General features: G+C 43.0%; 2 protein-coding genes across 7 annotated transcripts in view; one reads left to right on the forward strand and one right to left on the reverse strand.

Annotated features, from left to right (window-relative positions):
* Window positions 1–20732, reverse strand: part of LOC134004672 (dnaJ homolog subfamily B member 9-like) — a 435649-nt gene that overhangs the window by 142146 nt on the left and 272771 nt on the right. The window lies entirely within an intron of this gene.
* foxp2 (forkhead box P2) overlaps window positions 1–20732 on the forward strand; it is a 105580-nt gene that overhangs the window by 72260 nt on the left and 12588 nt on the right. For 4 of the 6 annotated variants that reach the window (XM_062443296.1, XM_062443300.1, XM_062443297.1 and 1 more), the window contains 9 exons: window positions 610–699; window positions 2989–3178; window positions 4481–4763; window positions 6657–6761; window positions 13062–13149; window positions 14964–15047; window positions 18876–19086; window positions 20092–20195; window positions 20366–20467. In XM_062443296.1, the coding sequence (XP_062299280.1) occupies window positions 610–699; window positions 2989–3178; window positions 4481–4763; window positions 6657–6761; window positions 13062–13149; window positions 14964–15047; window positions 18876–19086; window positions 20092–20195; window positions 20366–20467 (1257 nt within the window). The remainder of the gene's footprint in view (window positions 1–609; window positions 700–2988; window positions 3179–4480; window positions 4764–6656; window positions 6762–13061; window positions 13150–14963; window positions 15048–18875; window positions 19087–20091; window positions 20196–20365; window positions 20468–20732) is intronic. The other 2 variants (XM_062443299.1, XM_062443301.1) reach the window with 1 other exon arrangement.

The raw sequence follows: 20732 nt of genomic DNA on the forward strand, positions 1-20732 counted from the left end.
AAAAAAACCATCTGAAGTTTACATGAAATTAAACTGAAATCATCGTTTCAATAGCTACCGCAGTATGTGTGTTAAAGGAATCAGTTCAATGTAGCGAACCTGTTCCTGGGAGAGTTTATTCTGTTTATTTGAGTCACTCAAAAGGAAATCAGTGCACTCTGGCAGCCTAATGCGTAGTTAATATGATGAATTGTTGCCCCCTACAGATCTGTGGGACTATTAAAAGTCCATATGGAGAGGACTGTGAAAGACAGCAAGGATACAAATGCCAAAAGCAGTTGAAAGTGTTATTTATAATGTGCAACAATTTTTGCATAACCAACATGTGAAGTGCAGCTGGAGCTAAAGTAATGCAGCCAAGATTTTTTTTTTTAAAGAAAAAAGGTTGAGTCAATTGAAAGGGGTGTTCTGTGAAGGTTTTTTACATTTAAATTAATTAGAATTAGTTAGAAAATAGCATCAAGTCTTATTTTAAAGTGTTTGAAATCAAACAGATCTGTGAACATGTCTATGCTATGGATACTGCAGGAGTATTTAGAGTTATATTATAATTTAGAAGTGTGTATTCACATGTATTTACACATTTTGATTTTCTGTCTGTGTCTGCAGCAACATCTGCAGGAGTTTTATAAGAAACAGCAGGAGCAGCTTCATCTACAGCTTCTCCAGCAGCAACACCCTGGCAAGCAGGCTAAAGAGGTAGGTCCTCCACACACACACACACACATACATTAATACATTTCAGTCCAACATTTAGTTACTCAAAAGAGATCAAAAGAGGAACTCTGAGCTCAGCAGTAGTAATTGTAGTGTAGATTTGTGTTTAAATTGAAGTCCTCTATCTTTTCACTTCAAATTCTAAACTTTAAACTTTCTTCTTTTTTTTTTAAGTAAACTAATTAAACAGATTAATTTATAAGTTAGACTAACCCCTACCATACACACACCACCGGCACCAACTAAACTCTTAGAACCATTCCTGCTACCATCATGCAGTATGGAGACGCTGGGGCCGACTCCACTAATGAGCTGTTTCAAGTGACATTCACAAACACTCTCCTCGCACACCCACCTACTGGTAGGAGACCAGAGATAAAGGGTCCCGGGTCCAACTCATTAATGACCTGTTACTATGGGCATACAAACATACACAAACACATGCTCTACCACTAAAGTTACAGTGTACGGCGCTCATAAATCACAGTGACAGGCAGCCGGTCGACAGGCATAGCTCCGTCTTTTTCTCTTTGGCTATCAGTGAAGAGGAGTGTGATAGCCTCAGCCATGTTTACGTGTCAGCGCTGAACCCTGAGAGCCATTCCAGGGCTGTATGCAGGCTATACTGTACGTGATAAAGCAGTTATATTAATCAGAAAGAAAGGTATCACATAAACACACACAGTCTGCTCCTCTCTCTCTCTCTCTCTCTCTCTCTCTCTCTCTCTCTCTCTCTCTCTCTCTCTCTCTCTCTCTCTCTCTCTCTCTCTCTCTCTCTCTCCCTCTCTCTCTCTCTCTCTTCATGTTGCACATCTCACTGTCTCTTCAAGCAGCCCATTATGCTGCCCCTACAGGAAGCCGCAACTGACCTCCCGGCGGCTTTGTTTCTGTTTGGATTTGTGAATAGAGTTTTTCAGGGGCCCCGCCATCAAATATGGAATAGAAATTGCTCCCTTATTTCTCTTGAGGCAGGGTGGAGGGGTGTTGGGCGTGCAGGGGCAAACTCCCTCCCTCCATCACTCCATTATGCAGCCTGTTTTCCAGTGAGCGCATCACAAGTTTTCCTCCTCCTCCTCTTCTTCCACCCTTCCATCCTTCTCCAGGTCCACTATAATATAAACATACAGAAACACATGAACATGACATGCTGTATGCACACACACGTGCTGTATATAGTGAGGAGAGGAGAACTGAAAAACATAAGAATCAGTTAAAATACATCTCCCATTTTGACATGACAGACTAGGGATACAGAGTGTTTTCCATTTAATCTAATAGATTAATACTTTAAGCCAATTATTGTAGTTTTCTGTGTGTTTCATAATTTGATATATTGTAGGCATTAGTGATATGGCACTGGTTTATAAGTCAGAGCCAAAGCTTTTGTCTCTCCCGAAAATTCACTCCATCTCCATCTTGTTTTGCCGCAGTGACTGAGTTTGATGTTTTTCATTTTGTTGTTGTTTTTGTTTTTGTTTTGCACAGCCCTTACGCAATTGCCTGTCTGGCCCTGCGATAAACAACTCTGTGAGGCAGCGAGGAGAGCAGAGAGGGGGAAGAAGTGAAGGGGGTGGTGGGGGGTGGGCTCTGCGCTGCGTGTGTGCACACATATGTGTGTGTGTGTGTGTGTGTGTGTGCGCACTTGTGTCTATGCATTCACACGCATGTGATGCTATAAATCTCTCATTCTGCCAGCTCCCTCTGGCCACATAAGCTGTAACAGACCATCAGTGAAGGCGAGACAATTAACTATCAGGGGTGGTGGTGGTGGTGGTATATGGGGGGTTATGGGATGGGGGATTATACCAGAGGCTTAGTATCATACACAATCACAAGCCACATACACTGACAGGCTTGAGAGCTGGTATATCAGCATAGCTTTGTGTCTGTTTGTGTGTGTGTGTGTTCTCACGGACATGAACACACACAAAGAGAGGAGAAGGCAAAAGCACTGTGGTACAGCCCAAAAACAGGAGGGAAGACTAAGTGAGCACAGACAGAAAGGGAGAGCGTGCAGAGAGGCAGAAGAAGAGGCAGAGAGGTGTAGCTAAGGTCACGGCAGAGGCGAGTGAGTGCAAACTCCCAACACGCACACACACACACACACACACACACACACACACACACACACACACACACACACTCACAGCAGAAACCCTGCTCCATCTTCTCTCTCCTCTCCCTCTCGCTCAGTTGTTAATTCGTCTGTAATTTTCCCTCCCCTCCTCTCCTCTCCGCTTCGCTCCGCTCCTCTCTTGCTCCTCTCTATAGCAACAGCAACAGCAGCAGCAGCAGCAGCAGCTGGCCGCCCAGCAGCTCGTCTTCCAGCAGCAGCTCCTGCAGATGCAGCAGCTCCAGCAGCAGCAGCACCTGCTCAACATGCAGCGGCAGGGCCTGCTCTCGCTGCCTGGGCCCGCTCCCGGCCAAGCCGCTCTGCCCGGACAGACGCTGCCCCCACAAGGTAAGAGGAAGAGGAGGGCCTCTGGGAGGGTGGAGGGAAGGAGGAGTGCTGGACATGGGTTGTGTTGTTCTGGAGCATGTGACTCGCAGCACTTGTGGTCACATGCTTCCTGTGTTTTGTCTGTAGTTTCTGGGGTTCAAGTGTTTGTCACTCTGCTTTTGTCGCCATCTGGATGTCTTGCATTCTCACTTATTGTCAGATTTCTATCTTGTGTCTCCAAGCCTGTCTTGCCCCATACCTGCTCTGTCTTTCTGTCCTGCCAGTGTTTGTTTTTCTCATTTGTATGCACCTGTGTCCCTCCTGTGTTATCTCTAAGTATGTCTGTCTGTCTGCCTTCCCCTCATTGGTATGCTCTTCCGCCATCCACTTTGTCCCTAACTCTCCCAATGAGCATTTTTTTAGTCTTTCAAATCTTCCTTTCTTTTAGTCTCTCTTCTTGTCTGATTGTGGCTTTCTTTGTCTACCTCTGTTTCTCTCTCAGCTTTGCTCAGCCTGTGTTTGTATTTGCTGTTTTTTCCATCTCTGTTTCTATTCCCCCACTTCCCTCCTCAACCTCTTCCTCCTCCCTTGTTTGTTGTTGTTGTTTACAGCCTTCACTGAGAGCCAGGGAGAGGAAAAGGGGAGAATGAAAGAGACAGAGAAATAGAGGGGAGAGAAGGCTCCATTTTTTCCCCCTCCTGAGCCAAGTAAACACCTATGTTGTTGTTTACCACCAAAATGGTGGAGACAGAAAACAGGCAGGGTGATTTTAGAAGGAAATCAAAGGAATGCATATTGCCTAATTAGTTGCCAAGTTGAAAACAAGCAGTGGACAAAAGCTTGTTTATCACAGATGCAAAATCATAAACAGTAATCCACACTGTAATCAATGCTTTGCAATTCTTCTTCAGATTGTTTTTGAAACACACTAATCTTTTGAGACTAAGAGTGCAGTACATGAGTGATCTATTAACTGGTGAATGGAAGGAGGAGGAGAAGAAGAATCACTGTTGGTTTTTGTGATCAATATGAGTTCAAGTTCAGGTCTGCGGTGAAGAAGAGTGGGATGATAGTCACTCACTAGGGGCAAGGCCTCGAGTCATGCACCTCTATACAACTTTTAGAGCTGTTGAAAAAAGAGTTTCGGCTTCAGCTTTTTAGTTTACTGCAAATGTCTCACTCTAGAAAAAAGGCTTTTCATTCAGTTTGTACACTTATATATTAATTGTCCCTTCCTTCTTCTCTTTCTTCCTCTCATACTCTCCCCACTCAACTCCCTTTTGCTGTCTTTCCCTCCACTCTCATCTTTGACCGTTCCTCTAGCTGGCCTGAGCCCTGCAGAGCTCCAGCAGCTGTGGAAGGATGTGACCGGAGGCGGTGGTCACGCCATGGAGGACAATGGCATCAAACACAGCAACAGTGGCACTGGTACCGCCGGGGGTGGCGGCGGTTTAGACCTCTCCACCAACAACTCTTCTTCAACTACCTCCTCCAATCCTCCCAAAGCTTCACCGCCCATCTCTCACCATTCCATCGCCAACGGACAGTCCCCCGCCCTCAACCACAGAAGAGAGAGGGAAAGGGAAAGGGAAAGGGAGCGAGAGAGGTAAAATAATTGAAATGTCATCTGCCCACCTTTTGATACAGCGCAGAGGAAAAAGGCAGAGAAGATGAAAAGTTTACAGCAACATATTTGTTACCCGTCACACATGCATAAGAAACAACAACACACGCTGAGCTTATTGTTTTTGTGCCACGATTCAATGTAAGAACACATCAGAGCTCCACACTCCCAGTATTTGTCCTTGTTTAAAAAAACTGTTGTTTGCTACAGGGAAAACATGATGTTTTGTTTATTTGTTCAATAGTTTATTAGTGTCTTGGTAATATTCAAAAAAATAAGAGCCTTGTTCTCCCAGGGGACCACGTGTGCCATTGAACGCACTTAGCTTGCACACAGATATCAAAAGCAGGGAGAGGAAGCCATGCAGGCAGGCACACTTACTACAAGCCTCTCTGGCAGGCAAGACAAGGTAACCTCCTTGTACATTAAGTATTTAGTGCTTTCTCTCTTTTTTTTCTCTCTTTTGAAAATTACCTTCTTTGCTTGCTTGTCATGTAAACAGAATACGTGATGCCTTGAGTGGCGTTTCCAGGATGTTTATCCTTGTGATGGCGGCTTTTATAAATGCAACCAGCGCCAAAACACTGACTGTTCACATATCTGCCTATCTGGCCCATGCATTATTCAAAGGCTTTTCTTGGGCGATATTATAATAAGGACTTAGGGTAGCGGCGTGTGTATGTGTCTGTGTGGATGCTTGGTAGAGACTCACACTGGAGGTGGAAGTGCTGTGTAATTGGTTTAAAGTAGATGCTATCTCTCCAGTACCACTAAAAGGAGGCTTGAAAAAGATATCTTTAGAAAGAAGACAGAGAGAAAGAGAGAGGTAGAGAGGGACTGAGAAGAGGAGGAAGAAAGGGGGGAGAAAAAAAGACTTTTTATCTGCTTGTGTCCCAAGGGGTGTTTGGTGTCTTATAATGATCGAACAAGGAGTATTGTCAGGAGCGCTGCTTACTAACATGCCACAGATCGATGTGGGGAAAGCCCCTCTGTAAAACACAGTGTGAGCTCCACCGGTGCTAACACACATGCACACACACATGTACATGGGCCACACACACAGACATGCATGCACATAGTCGTCGACCACACACATATACGCGCAAGCATAACCTATAAGCAGACATATATACAAAGAAACCGACTGTACACAACGCACTCTCATTCACATTCACATTTTCACACACAGACAGACACACACACAGACACACACACACACCAGTGCCAAGCCTAAAGGTTAAATTGTCATCTTTAATAGGATGTGCTGTCTAGGCAGGGTCGTAACTTATTTGGGTGCCATTTGAAAAACGCCAGAGCACCCCTGCTCCCCTTGTCCTCAAAGAACATAAGTTACACAGAGTATTAATCTCCTGATGAAAATTATATGGCTGTCTGGATTTTTAATGTTTACTTGAAAGCCTCCACCCCCCACCTCCTCCCTGTAATAGCTTTACAAGATGGGATGGTGGCTGCAGCGTAGACAAAGCTACAGCTCACTCTAGAGTTTCATTGGGGATGTTGGCTGAACCTGTATTTCTCACACATTAGTCTACACTGCCTCAAAGTTAATGTAGTTGCATCTTATGATTATTTAGATTGAGTGGAGATCAATGGTCAGACATGGAAGTTACTGAGTTACTCCTGACACCCTTTTTTTAACAGCTTTGTTGTTTTACATGAACTCTGTCCCCCTTCTGTAGTCTTGGCTATCAAACAGTTAAATTGAAGTGAAACAAACCTTATTGCAGCTTCTGTGATGAACTTGATGCTACCCTCCCCTTCTTATCTTGAACCCACTGTCCCAGCCTCTCTCCTTCCCTCTTCTTCTCCCCTTTGCTCTTGTGTGTGCTCATTTCCTTTTACTCTTGTCTGCAGTTCACTACATGAAGAAAGCGGAGGGTCCCACCCCCTGTACGGTCATGGTGTGTGCAAGTGGCCCGGCTGCGAGAGCATCTGCGAGGACTTTGGACAGTTTTTGAAGTAAGAACATGCACTGTGACACACATGTTGTAGACATATGTAGAAGATGTCTGCTCAACTCCTGCTGTTAACACCATGTGGAGTTGTGTGTCTGTGTGTGTGTGTGTGTATGCAACAAGCTAATGTGTAGTTTATTGTGCGCCACACAAAAGTTACCCCCTACACTCCAGCACCTCCTCTCTCTGTGGGTACAGACAGTCCTAACAAAGAAAACATCACTGCCTTTCAAAGAGCCATTTTGACCTTCTAGACAGTCAGTTGACAGGGTCAGCTCTGGCGGTGCCAGATTCAAACCAATTCTGATCCATAACAAATCTCCTTCCTGGCGTGCGAAGGCCTGATAGGTTTGTGAAAAAGCGTCAAAAGCTAATGGCAACTCGCACGGCCGCACACTTACCTCCACAACAAAGGCCCCCATTCACTGTTGTCATGGTGCAGGCGCCAGGGCGAATGAACTCTTCATGCTCCATCAACAATTTAGTTAATTAGCTCATTTGTAATTGGCCGGCTTTGTTGCCAGGATGTTAGTGGGGGGACATCAAAGAAAGAAGGTGTTTGCAGCACTGCCGATTACAGGTTATCACATTGCCACTCACTGAGTCTGTCTGCCTTCTCTCTCTCTCTCTCTCTCTCTCTCTCTCTCTCTCTCTCTCTCTCTCTCTCTCTACTCTCTCTCTCTCTTTCTCTCTCTCTCACACACACACGCTCTCTCTCTCACAATCACTCTTTCCCTGGCTCCCTGCTCTCACACAGAGAAGAAAAGAAAGGGAAAGCTTTAATTTGAATATTCTAATTAGATTTGTAATTAACTGTGAAATAACGATCTGGCGAGTGTTTTTCATGGGCTGTAAATGTCCATGTGAATTCGCATAAACTCTTGAAATCAGGACATTGTTCTGGCGTATTTTCCAAATTATGCATTTCTCTACAGTAGCGACTGTAATAAGTTGCAGAAAGCTACAAAAATTTACTAATACAAGAAACTAGTCCACCCATGGTGAGCTGCTGTAGGATTTAGGTCAGGCGTTTGCTAAATCTACAGCAGCTTGAGAATTAAAACTAAAAGGTGCATCTGTGAAATGAAATGACTGTAATGAACATCCATAGCCTAGTGTTTATTAGTCTTTGAAAGAAACAGCCAGGCAGGACATTAAGCTGTATTTTCACACTCTATCAGCTCATACAATACGCTCAAAGGAACCATAATTGACAGCAATGGATTTAAATGAATCATAGGTGAATATATATGACGACTCTAGCCTGACAAGTGTGTTTGCTTATCCTCTGTGGAAATGCGCCGCATACATGTCAATGTCAATATCAATTTTCTAGAGCGAACGTAGCACATCCATAGGCATCATCTCGTTTAATTTTCAAAATCATGCTTATGAAAACCCGGTCCACGTTGTCCGATTTACACTGTCATGTGCAGTAGTCCAGGTAGAAGAGTTTGCAGTGCAGCTTGGGAACAGATGTGTGTGTGAGATGGCAAGCCTGTGTCGGATTATCAGGTTTTTTGATATCTTGTCCTATCACCTCAGTACACTTACTTAAAGAAGACATCAGTCTATCCTTCTGCACTGTACGCTCTGCTCACACGCAAACACACGTAAGTCTGTGTGCTCTAAGGATACTGTGTCTAGGTAGCTTAGCTGGTTATTTAGTTGAGGGGCAGAGATCCATTTTATAAAGCGACGTGCCAGTGAATCCGGTAAGCTGGTAAGCCAATGCAAAAGGATGCATGGTTGTAAAGACAAACTGAGAGAGCGAGAAAAGACAGACGGAGAGAAAACAGGTAGATTTCAAACTTGAAAGCGAGAGCACAGGTTGACAGATGGTTTTGTAAGAACATTGGCTGCTACAAATCTGAACAGTGTCTTGGCTCAGCCCCCCCACCCCCAACACACACACATACACACATCCCTGCAAGTCACAGCCTGGCTCTACACTGTAACCCAGCCAGCACATGAAAACAGACACCAACAAAGAAGGCAGGCTCGTCATCAGAACAAAGATGGCTGCTCGGTGGCGTGCCTTGGAGCGGTGATTGTCGGTGTCAGAGGGAGTCCTTTTATGTTTCTGGAGATGCTAGTCGACTACACACACACCGATGCACACACACACACACTCACAAGCGCAGTTTAAACGGGGTTACATAAAGCGGGTGTCAGATTTATATGACAGTTTAGATGTTGGTAGTCGGGTGTGGGTTACGCTAGTGGGAGGGGGTGGGAGGGGGGGACCCAAGTCAAGCTGGCGTCTCGCAGCTCGCAGTAGGAGCTCAGCTCAGCGGCGGTGACACGTTTAGTCATCTATTGTTTTGTTGCATGAAGAAACTTGTCAAGATCAGCATTTAATAGCTCCTCAGTGTTCTTTTAAGTGTTCTCACCTGGAAAAGGTAGCCGCGAGGTGGCTGGCACCCTGAATTAGCTCTCTGAAGTTCAAAATGAAATAATATCGCTGGGAATGTTTCTTGACTGGCAGGTGTTGGTGTGTGTGTGTGTGTGTAGTTGTGTATTTGTGTTAGTTACATGAGAAAGAGAGAAGGAGAAGTATTAATGTTATTAACACTGGAGCTATTTATGTGGGGACTTTGTATAGTAAATCAATAAAATAAAAAATGTAACGCAAACTTTTTATAGATGACTACATGTCTTCTTCTCCAGCATGGTGCATGTCTTGCTCCCCCCCACCTCCCCTCACTTGGGCATTTAACCTTATATACCCCCATTTAATTCAATGTCCTCCCACCTCAACAAGATCCAGTTTATCTACACATAAACAGATACTTGCTCCTACACACACACTTAACTCTTTCACTCTTTGTCAACGCCCTGCTCTCCTTATTACAGGCAGAGAGGTAGACTCTATGTTAAAATGGCAAGCTCAGCCACTAACCTGAACGTTGGTGTCTGCAACCCACTGCTAATTAAACCCACAAGGCAGCAGCCAAATGTCTTCATCTCTATATAATGTACATACACACACATATACGCACACTGTGGAGGCAGGCAGTCAGGCAGGTCCCTGGCCCCTGGATAGCTGAGCTCCCCTCTACCCCTCCACATGTCTGCTGCACTGTGACAAGACCTTTAAAACGGAGGGCATTACTTATGCACCACCACTATGGGGAGGCTGTGTGTGTGTGTGTGTGTGTGTGTGTGTGTGTGTGTGTGTGTGTGTGTGTGTGTGTGTGTGTGTGTGTGTGTGTGTGTGTGTGTGTGTGTGTGTGTGTGTGTGTGTGTGTGTGTGTGTGTGTGTGTGTGTGTGTGTGTGTGTGTGTGCGCATGCTTATATGCTTGCTTATGCATGGAAGTTGGTGTTTCTTACGTGTGTTGTTACATATAGCTGTGTGTATGCTTTCGTTTGTTCTGTGTGTGTTTAATGTGTGTGTGTGTGTGTGTGTGTGTGTGTGTGTGTGTGTGTGTGTGTGTGTGTGTGTGTGTGTGTGTGTGTGTGTGTGTGTGTGTGTGTGTGTGTGTGTATGTACAGTAGGTTGACCGAATTTGTGTTGGTGTATATGTTTGTGTGTCATGTGTAGACAGTTAGGGCGTCTAACTTGCTGTTCTCTGCTGAGCCTTTGTAGCCCCTGATAATACACACAGACAATTAGCAGAACTATATCATCCATATATGCTGGCTTGAGTAGATTTATTATTGGGCCCTTTGTGGACGTTGATGGCCTATACATATTCATATACACAGCTGTGGGGAAAAACCTTTGAGATGTTTTGCTCCCCTTTAAGAGAAGAGAGAAACGGCAGGATCTGATTACAAAAAAAAAAGAATCTTTATTTGGAGGTTAAAAAACAACGGCTGTGCCTCACCTCTACCTCCTTCTCTTCCTCTATTTATCAGTCTCTTTGTCTCTTTATTTGCTTTGATTTCTCTACCTTCGCTACATCTCTCGATTTCCATCTCCGTCCTTTCTTCCCTGCTCTCACACGGCCTTCATCACATGGGTAATTCACTCTTCAAGGCAGAAATCAATGTTCCTCTAAAAAGAGGCATGAACAGTAAACATAAACAGTAGCCAGCCAGGCCTGACAGTGAGACACGTATCCTCCACATCTAGGTTTAATTGGATTCTACTGCTAAGTAAGACATTTTCTCAAAGTTCTCCTACAAATTATTTAGATTTGGTTATAATTAGAGGTAACCAATAGGCAGCAATGTAAAGATCCAAGCTATAGTGTAATGACAGCTTTATTGTGTGGGGGAAAAAATCACACAAGAAAAAAGGGGTTAGAAGGAGAGATGAGAGTAAAGGGAATTTTTTGAGTAATTAAGGAAGACAGTTTATAGTTCAGAGAGGAGAGATACACAAAGTACTTTTTTGCCCACGTCTCAGTAAATAAGGTGTTCTTTCATTATTGTTTTCTGTCTGCCTGTCTATGTCCCCTCCCTTCATCCTTTTTCTGCCTTTGTGTGGCATTATTAATGCACAGTAGGACATGCTGCCATTTGAATATTTCATAAATGCATGTAGTAATCTGCCTGTAATCGCCTTGCTAACTGGCCAGTGGTGGAAGGTGTGTGTGTGTGCGTTTGTGTGTGCAGGAAAATAACTGGCTGTGAAGAGGCCTTTGCACATTCACGGACAAAGACGCACAAAAAAACAAGCTGCTTGTCAATGAGAGGCAAACTTAATAAAGACACCCCCCCCCCCCCTCTCTCTCTCTTTTTTTTGTAATGAGGTATCTTCAGGGACAGCGAGCAGCCCGCTCTGTGCTTTTGAAGCAGCTGTAATTCATGACACACGCCATACATCAAGTGCATAAGATAGCATTATGGGCAGTGAAATGAAAAGGGTATTTGCAACATTAGTTCCCTCATCCTGCGAGGGACGTGATTAAATGATTAATGAAATGCCCCCTTTTTGCATGCATTCTGAAACAGCAATTAGGCACAGGGCTGTAGAAATCCACCAGCTCGTCCCTCCCCTCTCTGCCGCTATCCCTCATCCATCCCACTTCCCACCCCCTTTTTTTAATGCCACCTCATTTTTGATTCATAATGAAACATTTCTGAGCATTAGACCTGAAATGGTTACAAAAGCATGAGCAGGAATGGGATGGAATGGTTTTAAATGTGTTCTGTATAATTGAAAGGTACAGAGCTATTGTGATTACAAATGTTCTATTCAGCTTTTGATTGGCAGGCCGAGTGAAGCCGGCTCAATGAGTTGTCTTGTTTTGCACATTGCAGATAAACAAGAAGAGAGAGCTTTGGAAGAGAGTAGAGGAGTACTGTATGTGGTGGGAGTGTGTACTTCTGTGTGTGCTCATACGTTTTTGTGTGCCAATCAGTGTTTGTGCAAGTTCATGATCATTGTAAATGAGTGTGTGTGTGTTCTAAGATAAAGTGAAAGCCAGAGAGAGAGAGTGAGATTTTGTACTCCCTTTAATGCACTGGAGGGAGCACTGTAAATGATCATTGAAGGGTCTGCAAGCTAACCTATAATTACTGGAGATAAAGTGGCAGCTCTGGCATTTCATAAGCCTGCCTCCTCAAAGCTTGCTTTGTGAGTTTGTCACCAATGATCATTTAGATAGAGGCTCATTACCCAGCATCACAACACTTTAGAAACCCCTTTTCGCCCCATATTTGTGTACTGTGTTTTTGTGTGTATGTGCGCACATATTTGTGTGTGTCTGCATGTGTGCTTTACGGGGAATAAAGGTCTGTCTTAATGGCGAGGCTCTTTTGTGTCCTACAGACGAAATCCAATCAAGACAAAAACCATCATTGACTGTTATAGCTGTCTGGCTGCCTTTTTCTTCTAATGAGGCGAACACACCAGATAGATTTAATATGTCTACTGCAGGATAATGCACCTTCAGTTGCTTTTGTGTGTCAAATGTTGCTGGTGTTAAATTGTGTGTATTGTTTTCAGTAAACGAAGGAGACAAAGCGATTCTGCTTGGCTAGCATCTTTTATTCTCAGTAGAAAGCAGCGCTCAGGGTGGCACTGAAATTAGCCATCCAAACTGGTGCAGGCCTATTGTCATGTTAAACATGGCACCACACATCGTCATGTTACTTCTAATTACCTCATTTCAGAGTGGAACAATGGTTCCTAACAGTATCCTATAGATAATTGTCCTAGTATAGAAATATTATCATTAAAACTAAACAGTAGTGAAGTTGATACTGTAATTATCATCCTTGACAATTTTGATCATGTTAAAAATGAATAAGATTGTTCTGTCTTCTGCAGGCTTTGACGGGTTTGATAGATTTTCAACCTGGTGTGTAACATCTGTCTCTCTCTCTCTGTCGGCCTCTCTCCATCTCCAGGCACCTAAACAATGAACATGCTTTGGATGATCGGAGCACAGCCCAGTGTAGAGTCCAGATGCAAGTCGTACAGCAGTTGGAAATACAAGTAAGTTTTCTCTTATGCATATAGTTGTATTGTTACATTTTTACCATTGTCACATTTTACCGTACTGACTCATTTCTTAATCATCCAGTCAAAACTTTATTTTTTGAAAGTTGTGTGAGCGAGAGAAAGGCCATACTGTGGTCTGCTTAATACTTCCAGACAAGCAAGACCTGCTGAATTCAACAAAGCCACTAAACAAAGGAATCCTCAGGCCTTACAACGAAAGCCATTATGGCTGTTTTAATTGAATTAAGCGTGTGCTTTATTTTCTCTGCTTTCTTTTTTTTCCCTCTCTTTTTCTTTCCAATTAATGGCAAGCGCATCTCTCCCGGTCTGCTGTGTTAATTAACTGCACTTTGCACCTGAAGAAAGCTCAAAAGGAGGGAACTATTTTCAGTAGGTGGAGCGTGACCTTATTAAGAAGTCATGCTGGCTAGATAATGAGAGCGCTGATTGAGCGACATTATTACTCAGCACTGCCGACAACTGCTCCTCTTCCTTTAGAAACAAATAGATATGTATGTTTTAAACTAGACTCAAACAAAGTTCCAGGCCCGAGCACGTTGTGGTAGTTCTTCTGGCTTTGCACAGTCAGAGCTGAGCAGTTTTCCTCAATACATACAATTAACATTATTAAATAAAGGATCAATAGTCTTAGAAATATTAGGAATATACTGGCAGGGTTGTAGGGTATACAGTATAGATAGATCTAGCTGTAACTGTTCTCTCCCTCCATTGCCTGCCTTCTACCAGAATAACCCAGCCTGCTTGAAGCCAAGCATTTCCTCCTGCAGTTATTTTCTGGTCGAATAAACAGTTTGTCTGTAATTGTTTGGAATCTGGAAGGTCTCAAAAGAAAATAAATTCTGTTGACAAGTTAAAAAAAAAAAAAAAGAAAACATAGAAAAGGATTCATTCGTTATTGAATTTAATCCAAATTTCTTTTCTTTTTTTTTTCTTTTTTCATTGAAACACAAAACTAGTGAAGCTTGCGCTATACAGTGTGACCAATTACAGTGGTGCACTTGTGTTGCCTGTCCTGTCTGTTCTCTTCTCTCCCTTTCTTTCATTTCTTACTCCCTTCATCCCTCTCTTCCTCTTTTTTTTCTTTTTCTTTTCCTCAAGAGCCGCCAGTAGTAATGAGGCCCAGCTCTGTGTGTGTGTGTGTGTGCATGTCTGCATTGCTTGTCTGTTTCTCTTTGTGTTTGCACTGGTCCCTCTGTGTGTACTGTATATGAAGGGTGTGGGGGGTTGAGCCTTTCACATGGTCCGGTCCCTGTCACTCCCTGTGAATTAGATTGATGATAGGCAAAGGCTGGGGCCACTAACTGGACCAGGGAGGCGGGGCCGACTGGCACCCTGTTTGGAAGACCCCTTCACCTCTCAGCAGCTGCTGGCTGCGCTCCATCCCCCTAACAGTGTCCACAGGACTTTGAGCAGACACTCAGGACCACCTAATTTATGGCCCAACTAGCTTGTTACTGTCAGAGCCTCGCTGACCTAAATTCTGTTATTGACAAAAAGATGAAATGCTATTTGTTTTGCCTGACCTGTCTGTACCACATCCCCTCGCCTTCCCCCAGCCTCTAATACTCTCCTTACATCACCAGGACTGTCTGTATCATTCCCACTTGGCTTACATGAAACCTTTTCTTTCTTACTTTTGTTTTTTCTCTTCTTACTTTACCTCCCCTACCACCTCAATCGTATGTCTCATAGTCTTTATTCTCAATCTTTTGTCATTTTCCTCTCCTCCCCTCTCTTCTCCTCCACTCTAATCTCCTCTAATGTACTCTCTTCTTCTCTTTAAACAGCTTTCTAAAGAACGTGAGCGTCTTCAGGCGATGATGACCCACTTGCACATGCGGCCCTCGGAACCCAAGTCATCTCCCAAACCAGTGAGTGCATATTGCTTTGGCTACTGTAAACAGTCTTGGCTATGAATGAGACCCCCCCACACACATAAAATGAACAGTTTAACCACCTGGCAGTTGTGTGAGTGAGCGAGAGAAGATGAAAGGGGGAATGGGATTTGTAATACAGAGTTACATCTGCTTCTTATCGGGTATTGTGCGCCGTGAGAGGACAACAGTTTGGAAAGGTATTAGATGGCAAAGCCATGGAGTCCCTGGCTAAAACGCAGGGTCATTTCTTTGTGATAGATATAATAGCCAAAACAACCTGTTGGCTGCTGATGACTGTTTGGCTCGCTGGCAGGAGGAGCACTCAAAAAGTGGAATGAGAGAGAAGAAGATATGTAATTTTAACAACAAACACCTGAAAATTACAGCTCAGCGGTGAAGATGATGTGATGTGGACATAAATACCCACAGTGCTGCTGAAATTGGTTACAGATAAATAAATAAAAATCTCAAATTGTGAAAGGGGTCATTGACAGCAGAAATTATGTCACTCTAGGTTTTCTTTCTCTTGCCGTTTACTTTTAGATTGTATGATTATAAATGCATTTCTTCCAACCCATATTTGAATTTAATATTAGGATGATACATTTTTGCAAACATTATTTCCTTCCAATTTTAGACGTTTTGAAATATTTGAGAGCAAAACATTGTTAGCGTGTTTCTGCTGCTTAGTAAGTGCCTACTTTCAATAGAATAATTTTCCTCATCACCTCTCATCATAGAATGTAGATAATCACAAGATAGCATAATTATCCCATAATTCCATCAGGAATCAAACTCCCATTTTATTATTCAATCTCTCTCTTTCTCTCTCTCTCTCTCTCTCTCTCTCTCTCTTACTCTCTGTAGCTTTTTTTTTTAATCTTCAAAACTCCAGCAGCTTGGTTCCATCTCGTCCAATAAAGAATTTGCAGCCTATAATCCATGCCTGAATATGAATGAATGATGCTAATGAAGTATTGCATTACATAAAGCACACATGAAAGAGCAGCTAATTGCATTTGATGGTGGGGGCAATTCAGACAGAATTCTTAAACGAACAGTTAAGTCCTCAGTTTTAAGGCTCCCCCGGTTTTAAGAGGAGGTAAGATGAAGATTGGGCACATGAAGTAATAGTCCAAAATACACGTGGGTGTATCCTCTGTTATAGATTTCAATGGGAGATGAATCATGAGCATGACAGATACAAACAACCCATCATTTAACAAGTATGAAAAGTCTGAACATATTAGCCTATCAGGAGCCCTATTTTTTCATTAGTGAAGCCCATGAACAGCCAATGCCTGGCAAATACAAGACACCGGTGCACTGTCTCCAGTATGACCCCATTTATTCTCTGAATCGCACTTCATTAAATACTACCTTTTGGCCATGCCATGGATGGATGAGAATCAAAGTTAGCAAAGCTGCAAGTTCTGAATAATAAGATCTTTCTCTCTCTCTCTCTCCCCTTCTCTCTCTCCCTCACTCTCTTTTCTCTCTTTCTCCTAACCTCGAGTATGTATTCAGATGAGCAAGAGGTGACAAAGTGTACACTCCTCCATCAGTTTGAGTGTAATCAATTCTGCTTTGCCAAAATGGGATTGCACGCCTGCAAACATGTCACGGTTTTTCCACTGTGTCTTGTAGATGAAAAGGCTACAAAAAGGACAGGAAATTATGTTTTAACATTATAAATATACATGCCCGTACACACTCTCCAACACATTTAGTTTGCATATTTTGAAATGTTTTCTGCCACACAGTACGCAAGTGTGTTTATCAAATTCCCCTTTGAGGATAATATAGTTGATATTTCACAGTTGAGTGTCTGGTTTGGGAATGAGCAATCATACAAGATATTCAACCCACAGTCACACTGTTGTGACCTCACTCACTGTGAATTACGTGGAGATTTGCACATTATATACTCCCATGACTGCACACCTGATAGAGAAAATGAATTAATATTTACTTTCTAGCGGTCAAGTGTGTGTGGTGTGCAAGTCTGTCAAAAGAGAACTAAAAACAGTAGTTACAGGAAATTATTTTACAATTTGCCCTGGTATAATTAGTCATGTGTTCAGATACATTAAAAAAATAGATTGTTTTGGGTATTTCTGGGAATTAACTGTATATAAGCAATGAGACCTACTGATACAGAGTGGCAGTGGATGTATTTAATTTTCATCAGCCTCCCAACTCTCATCCTCTCTCTGTGCTCAGTGGAAGCCCGCGTATGCAACTAGCCCTTGTCCCACCCCATCACTGTAGCAGCTCATTACAGCTAAGTGGGCATATAATTATCATCTGAAAACCCCTGCATCCGGCCAGAGTATCTCAAACTTGACATTTTATCGTATTTATCAACACATGCCACAAATGGCCGCTGATACCTTCCCTTCGCCCTCGCCCCTCCATCGCTCAGTGCCTTCGGCCCCCTCATTCCCCCTCCGTCTTTCAAGTCGGTTTTAATTCAAACTCTCGCAACGGATGCATTCCACTTGTAGACTCACAATTAAGGCAATTTGGTTTGAATATGTAACGATGTCATTACCATTCCAACTAAATTAGCGCAGAGATTTAAAGGTCAGTTAGGAAATTTCCAGTCGGTTAGAGCCTCTCACATGAGATTTGGGAAGGGAACGCAAAAGTGGTGGAAAAGCTGGACGATTAGCGAGCACAGTTGGCATGCATGCCAGAGGTAACTGACACTTCCTCGTCCTTGATTGTTAGGGGGAGAGGAAAAGACGAAGAGAGTGAGTGTGTGTGGAGTGGCCTCGTGCTTTGAGAGACTGCTTAACATGTTAAATAACTGTCAGTGCAGTATTTGTCAGATTTAAGTGCCCTGTCAATGTTACTTTAAGAATGCATCAGTGGTTTTAAATGTGCTCTAACTGTAATCATTTCAAATGTTGATTTGTTATGATCAAAAATGACCATCAAGTCAGTTAGACTAGAGTCTCCATCAACTTTATCAAACTCTACCAATGAAGTGAAGCTATATTTTAAAAAACGTAGTTACCATCTGCATGCTTTGTTTTCTTAGTCAGGGCTCTCTTCCACTCTGAAGCAGAGTACACCAGGATGTTTTGCTGTTGATGTGAATGAGTTCATATAAATTATCCAGGTTCAAAAACTGCTGGGCATTGATATGAGATGTGGATTAAGATATGAACTTTATTTCAACGCTAATACAGTAGATGTTTTTCGTGCCCTCATAGCCCCGAGTTCTTCTTGATCACAAACATATTCAAACAGGATTATATTATGTTATATTAACCTGATTATGCGTATGACCACAGTATAAAAAGAAAGAAAGCAATCCTGTTGAGATACAGTCTTGAGTCTGCTGTCTTGTGGTTAGTGAGCAGGGTCTGGTGACATTTGTTGACTCATTCACACCAACAGCAAACATGAGATTTTACCAGCAATTTCTTAAACATGAAAGGATTGTGGGTGTCTGTAGTGGGGGAGGTAGAGAAGGAGGGAGGGGAGAGGGAGGGAGTGATAAATACAGAGATAAAGAGAGATGGGGCCGGGATAACACGGAGGCTGATCGTTGGATAATCTTGAACAGCGTGCTCTAATTAGAATTCTTATGATACAATTTGGTGGTTGTAATTAGTGGAGATGGGCTGGCTCCTCTCCACGAGCCTTGTTAGTGGAAACACAGCTGTGTTAGAGAGGAGGGGAGCAGACACTCAGCTCTGTCAGAGAACCCACAAAATAATGCTTGCCTCTCTCTCTCTCTTGCTCCCCCTCCCTCTTACGTGTCTGTCTTTTTCCCACCCACCGCCCACGCTCCGTCTTCCTGCACACCAGCTCAACTTGGTGTCCAGCGTCACCATGTCCAAGAACTTGCCCTCAGCATCGCCCCCCAACTTACCTCAGACACCAACCACGCCCACAGCACCTATCACACCAATGGCTGCCATGCCCCAGGTGCCATCAGTACTGGGCGGAGCAAACGTCCCCAGTATGGGAGCCATGCGCAGACGTCACTCTGACAAATACTCCATGCCTCTGTCGTCAGGTAGGACCAACTACACAGCACTGCATGTAAAATAGATACTTCACATTCAAGCCAATATGTTCACAGTGTGTAGATGAAATGTAAAAACACTAGTAAAAGTCCACAAAAGGTGTGTGGATTCTGACAGAGGAATTCACCTCCTAAATTGCAATTAAATGAATCAGTTCTGACGTTGACACACAGACACATACTCACTTTGATACACTTAGAGGTTGGGGTGTAACATGTTCATTCAGCTCACATTCTGATTCTTAATTGTGCCACTGATTTTCCCTTTAAGCTGAATTTGTATTTAAAATTAATTATTTGTTGAAACTGGCAATTAGATGTGAGATACCTCAAACCTGGCACCACACTATAAATAGAACTCATCCCATAATCAAACACTCTTCTCCACACATACACGTCACACACACACGACATCACACACACAGTGCACATGCGCATGCATATATACACTGACATAAACACACACAGCCACAGAGGCTTGTTGGTCTTACAAATGTGAGATGTCTGGTGGGTTTATAAAAGCAAGCCTATGTTTAATCACTCTATATGTAAATAGACAAGAACTTCCTCTGTGCATAAATATTACATGAATGTTAATTAAGTTCAAATAATGGTGAAAAAAATACAATATTTATTACATTAAGACATTCCATGTATTAAGCTTTGCATTTTAAACGGTCCGTCTTTGATGTTTATATTTACTCTCTCTGTGTTTAGTGTGAAGACACATAAATTATTCAACTTCACCATAACTAACTACACAGATCTCATTTTATGGATGTATTAGTGTTTAAGATCTCTCACGAGAGAGATTAATTAAAAATGCATTTTGTTAGACATGGAAAATGCTGATTTGATGTGCCCCCTCTAACCTCTCCCACCCGCCCCCACCCTCTTTTTCTCCCCCCACTCTCCTTTCTCCCCCCCCCCCCTTTAATTTGATGAAACCTTGAGTAAATTCATACCTAAAGGAATAAAATTTACCAATTATTTCAGGTGGTGACACAGTATTTATTTTTCCAGAGATCGCCCCAAACTACGAGTTTTATAAAAACGCAGATGTCAGACCGCCATTTACTTATGCAACCCTCATAAGACAGGTGAGTGGGAAATAAATTAACTTTGCCTGATTAGATTAAAATTAATTGCGGCATGAATCATGGCAGCTCTCTCTCCTCTTTCAATCCGTCTGTGTGTGTGTGTGTGTGTGTGTGTGTGTCAGTTACGTGGTCTCGTTAGTAAACCATTATTTGATGTCATCTCATTTCAGGCTATCATGGACTCTGCCGACATGCAGTTAACGCTTAATGAAATCTACAGCTGGTTCACACGCACGTTCGCCTACTTCAGACGCAACGCTGCGACTTGGAAGGTAACCTTGAGGAACCCTCCACCTTCACCCCGCCCTGACCTTTCACTCCTCTTACAGTAAAGAGTACACTTTCCTCTCACTGGAGTCAAAAACAAACCCTGAGGAAAGCATATACTTACACAGCAGCGAGCGATTACTACTCCTCACCTCTTCTTTCTTACCTTTCTGTCGAACAAACCCCATTCTTTCTCTTATTTATTTTTTCCGCTGTTCCGCCTTTTCTATTTGGAAATGACAGCTGAAAGAATTATTCTGCCTCAGATAT

This window comes from Scomber scombrus, chromosome 22, assembly GCF_963691925.1.
Source record: "Scomber scombrus chromosome 22, fScoSco1.1, whole genome shotgun sequence".
Lineage (NCBI taxonomy): Eukaryota > Metazoa > Chordata > Actinopteri > Scombriformes > Scombridae > Scomber > Scomber scombrus.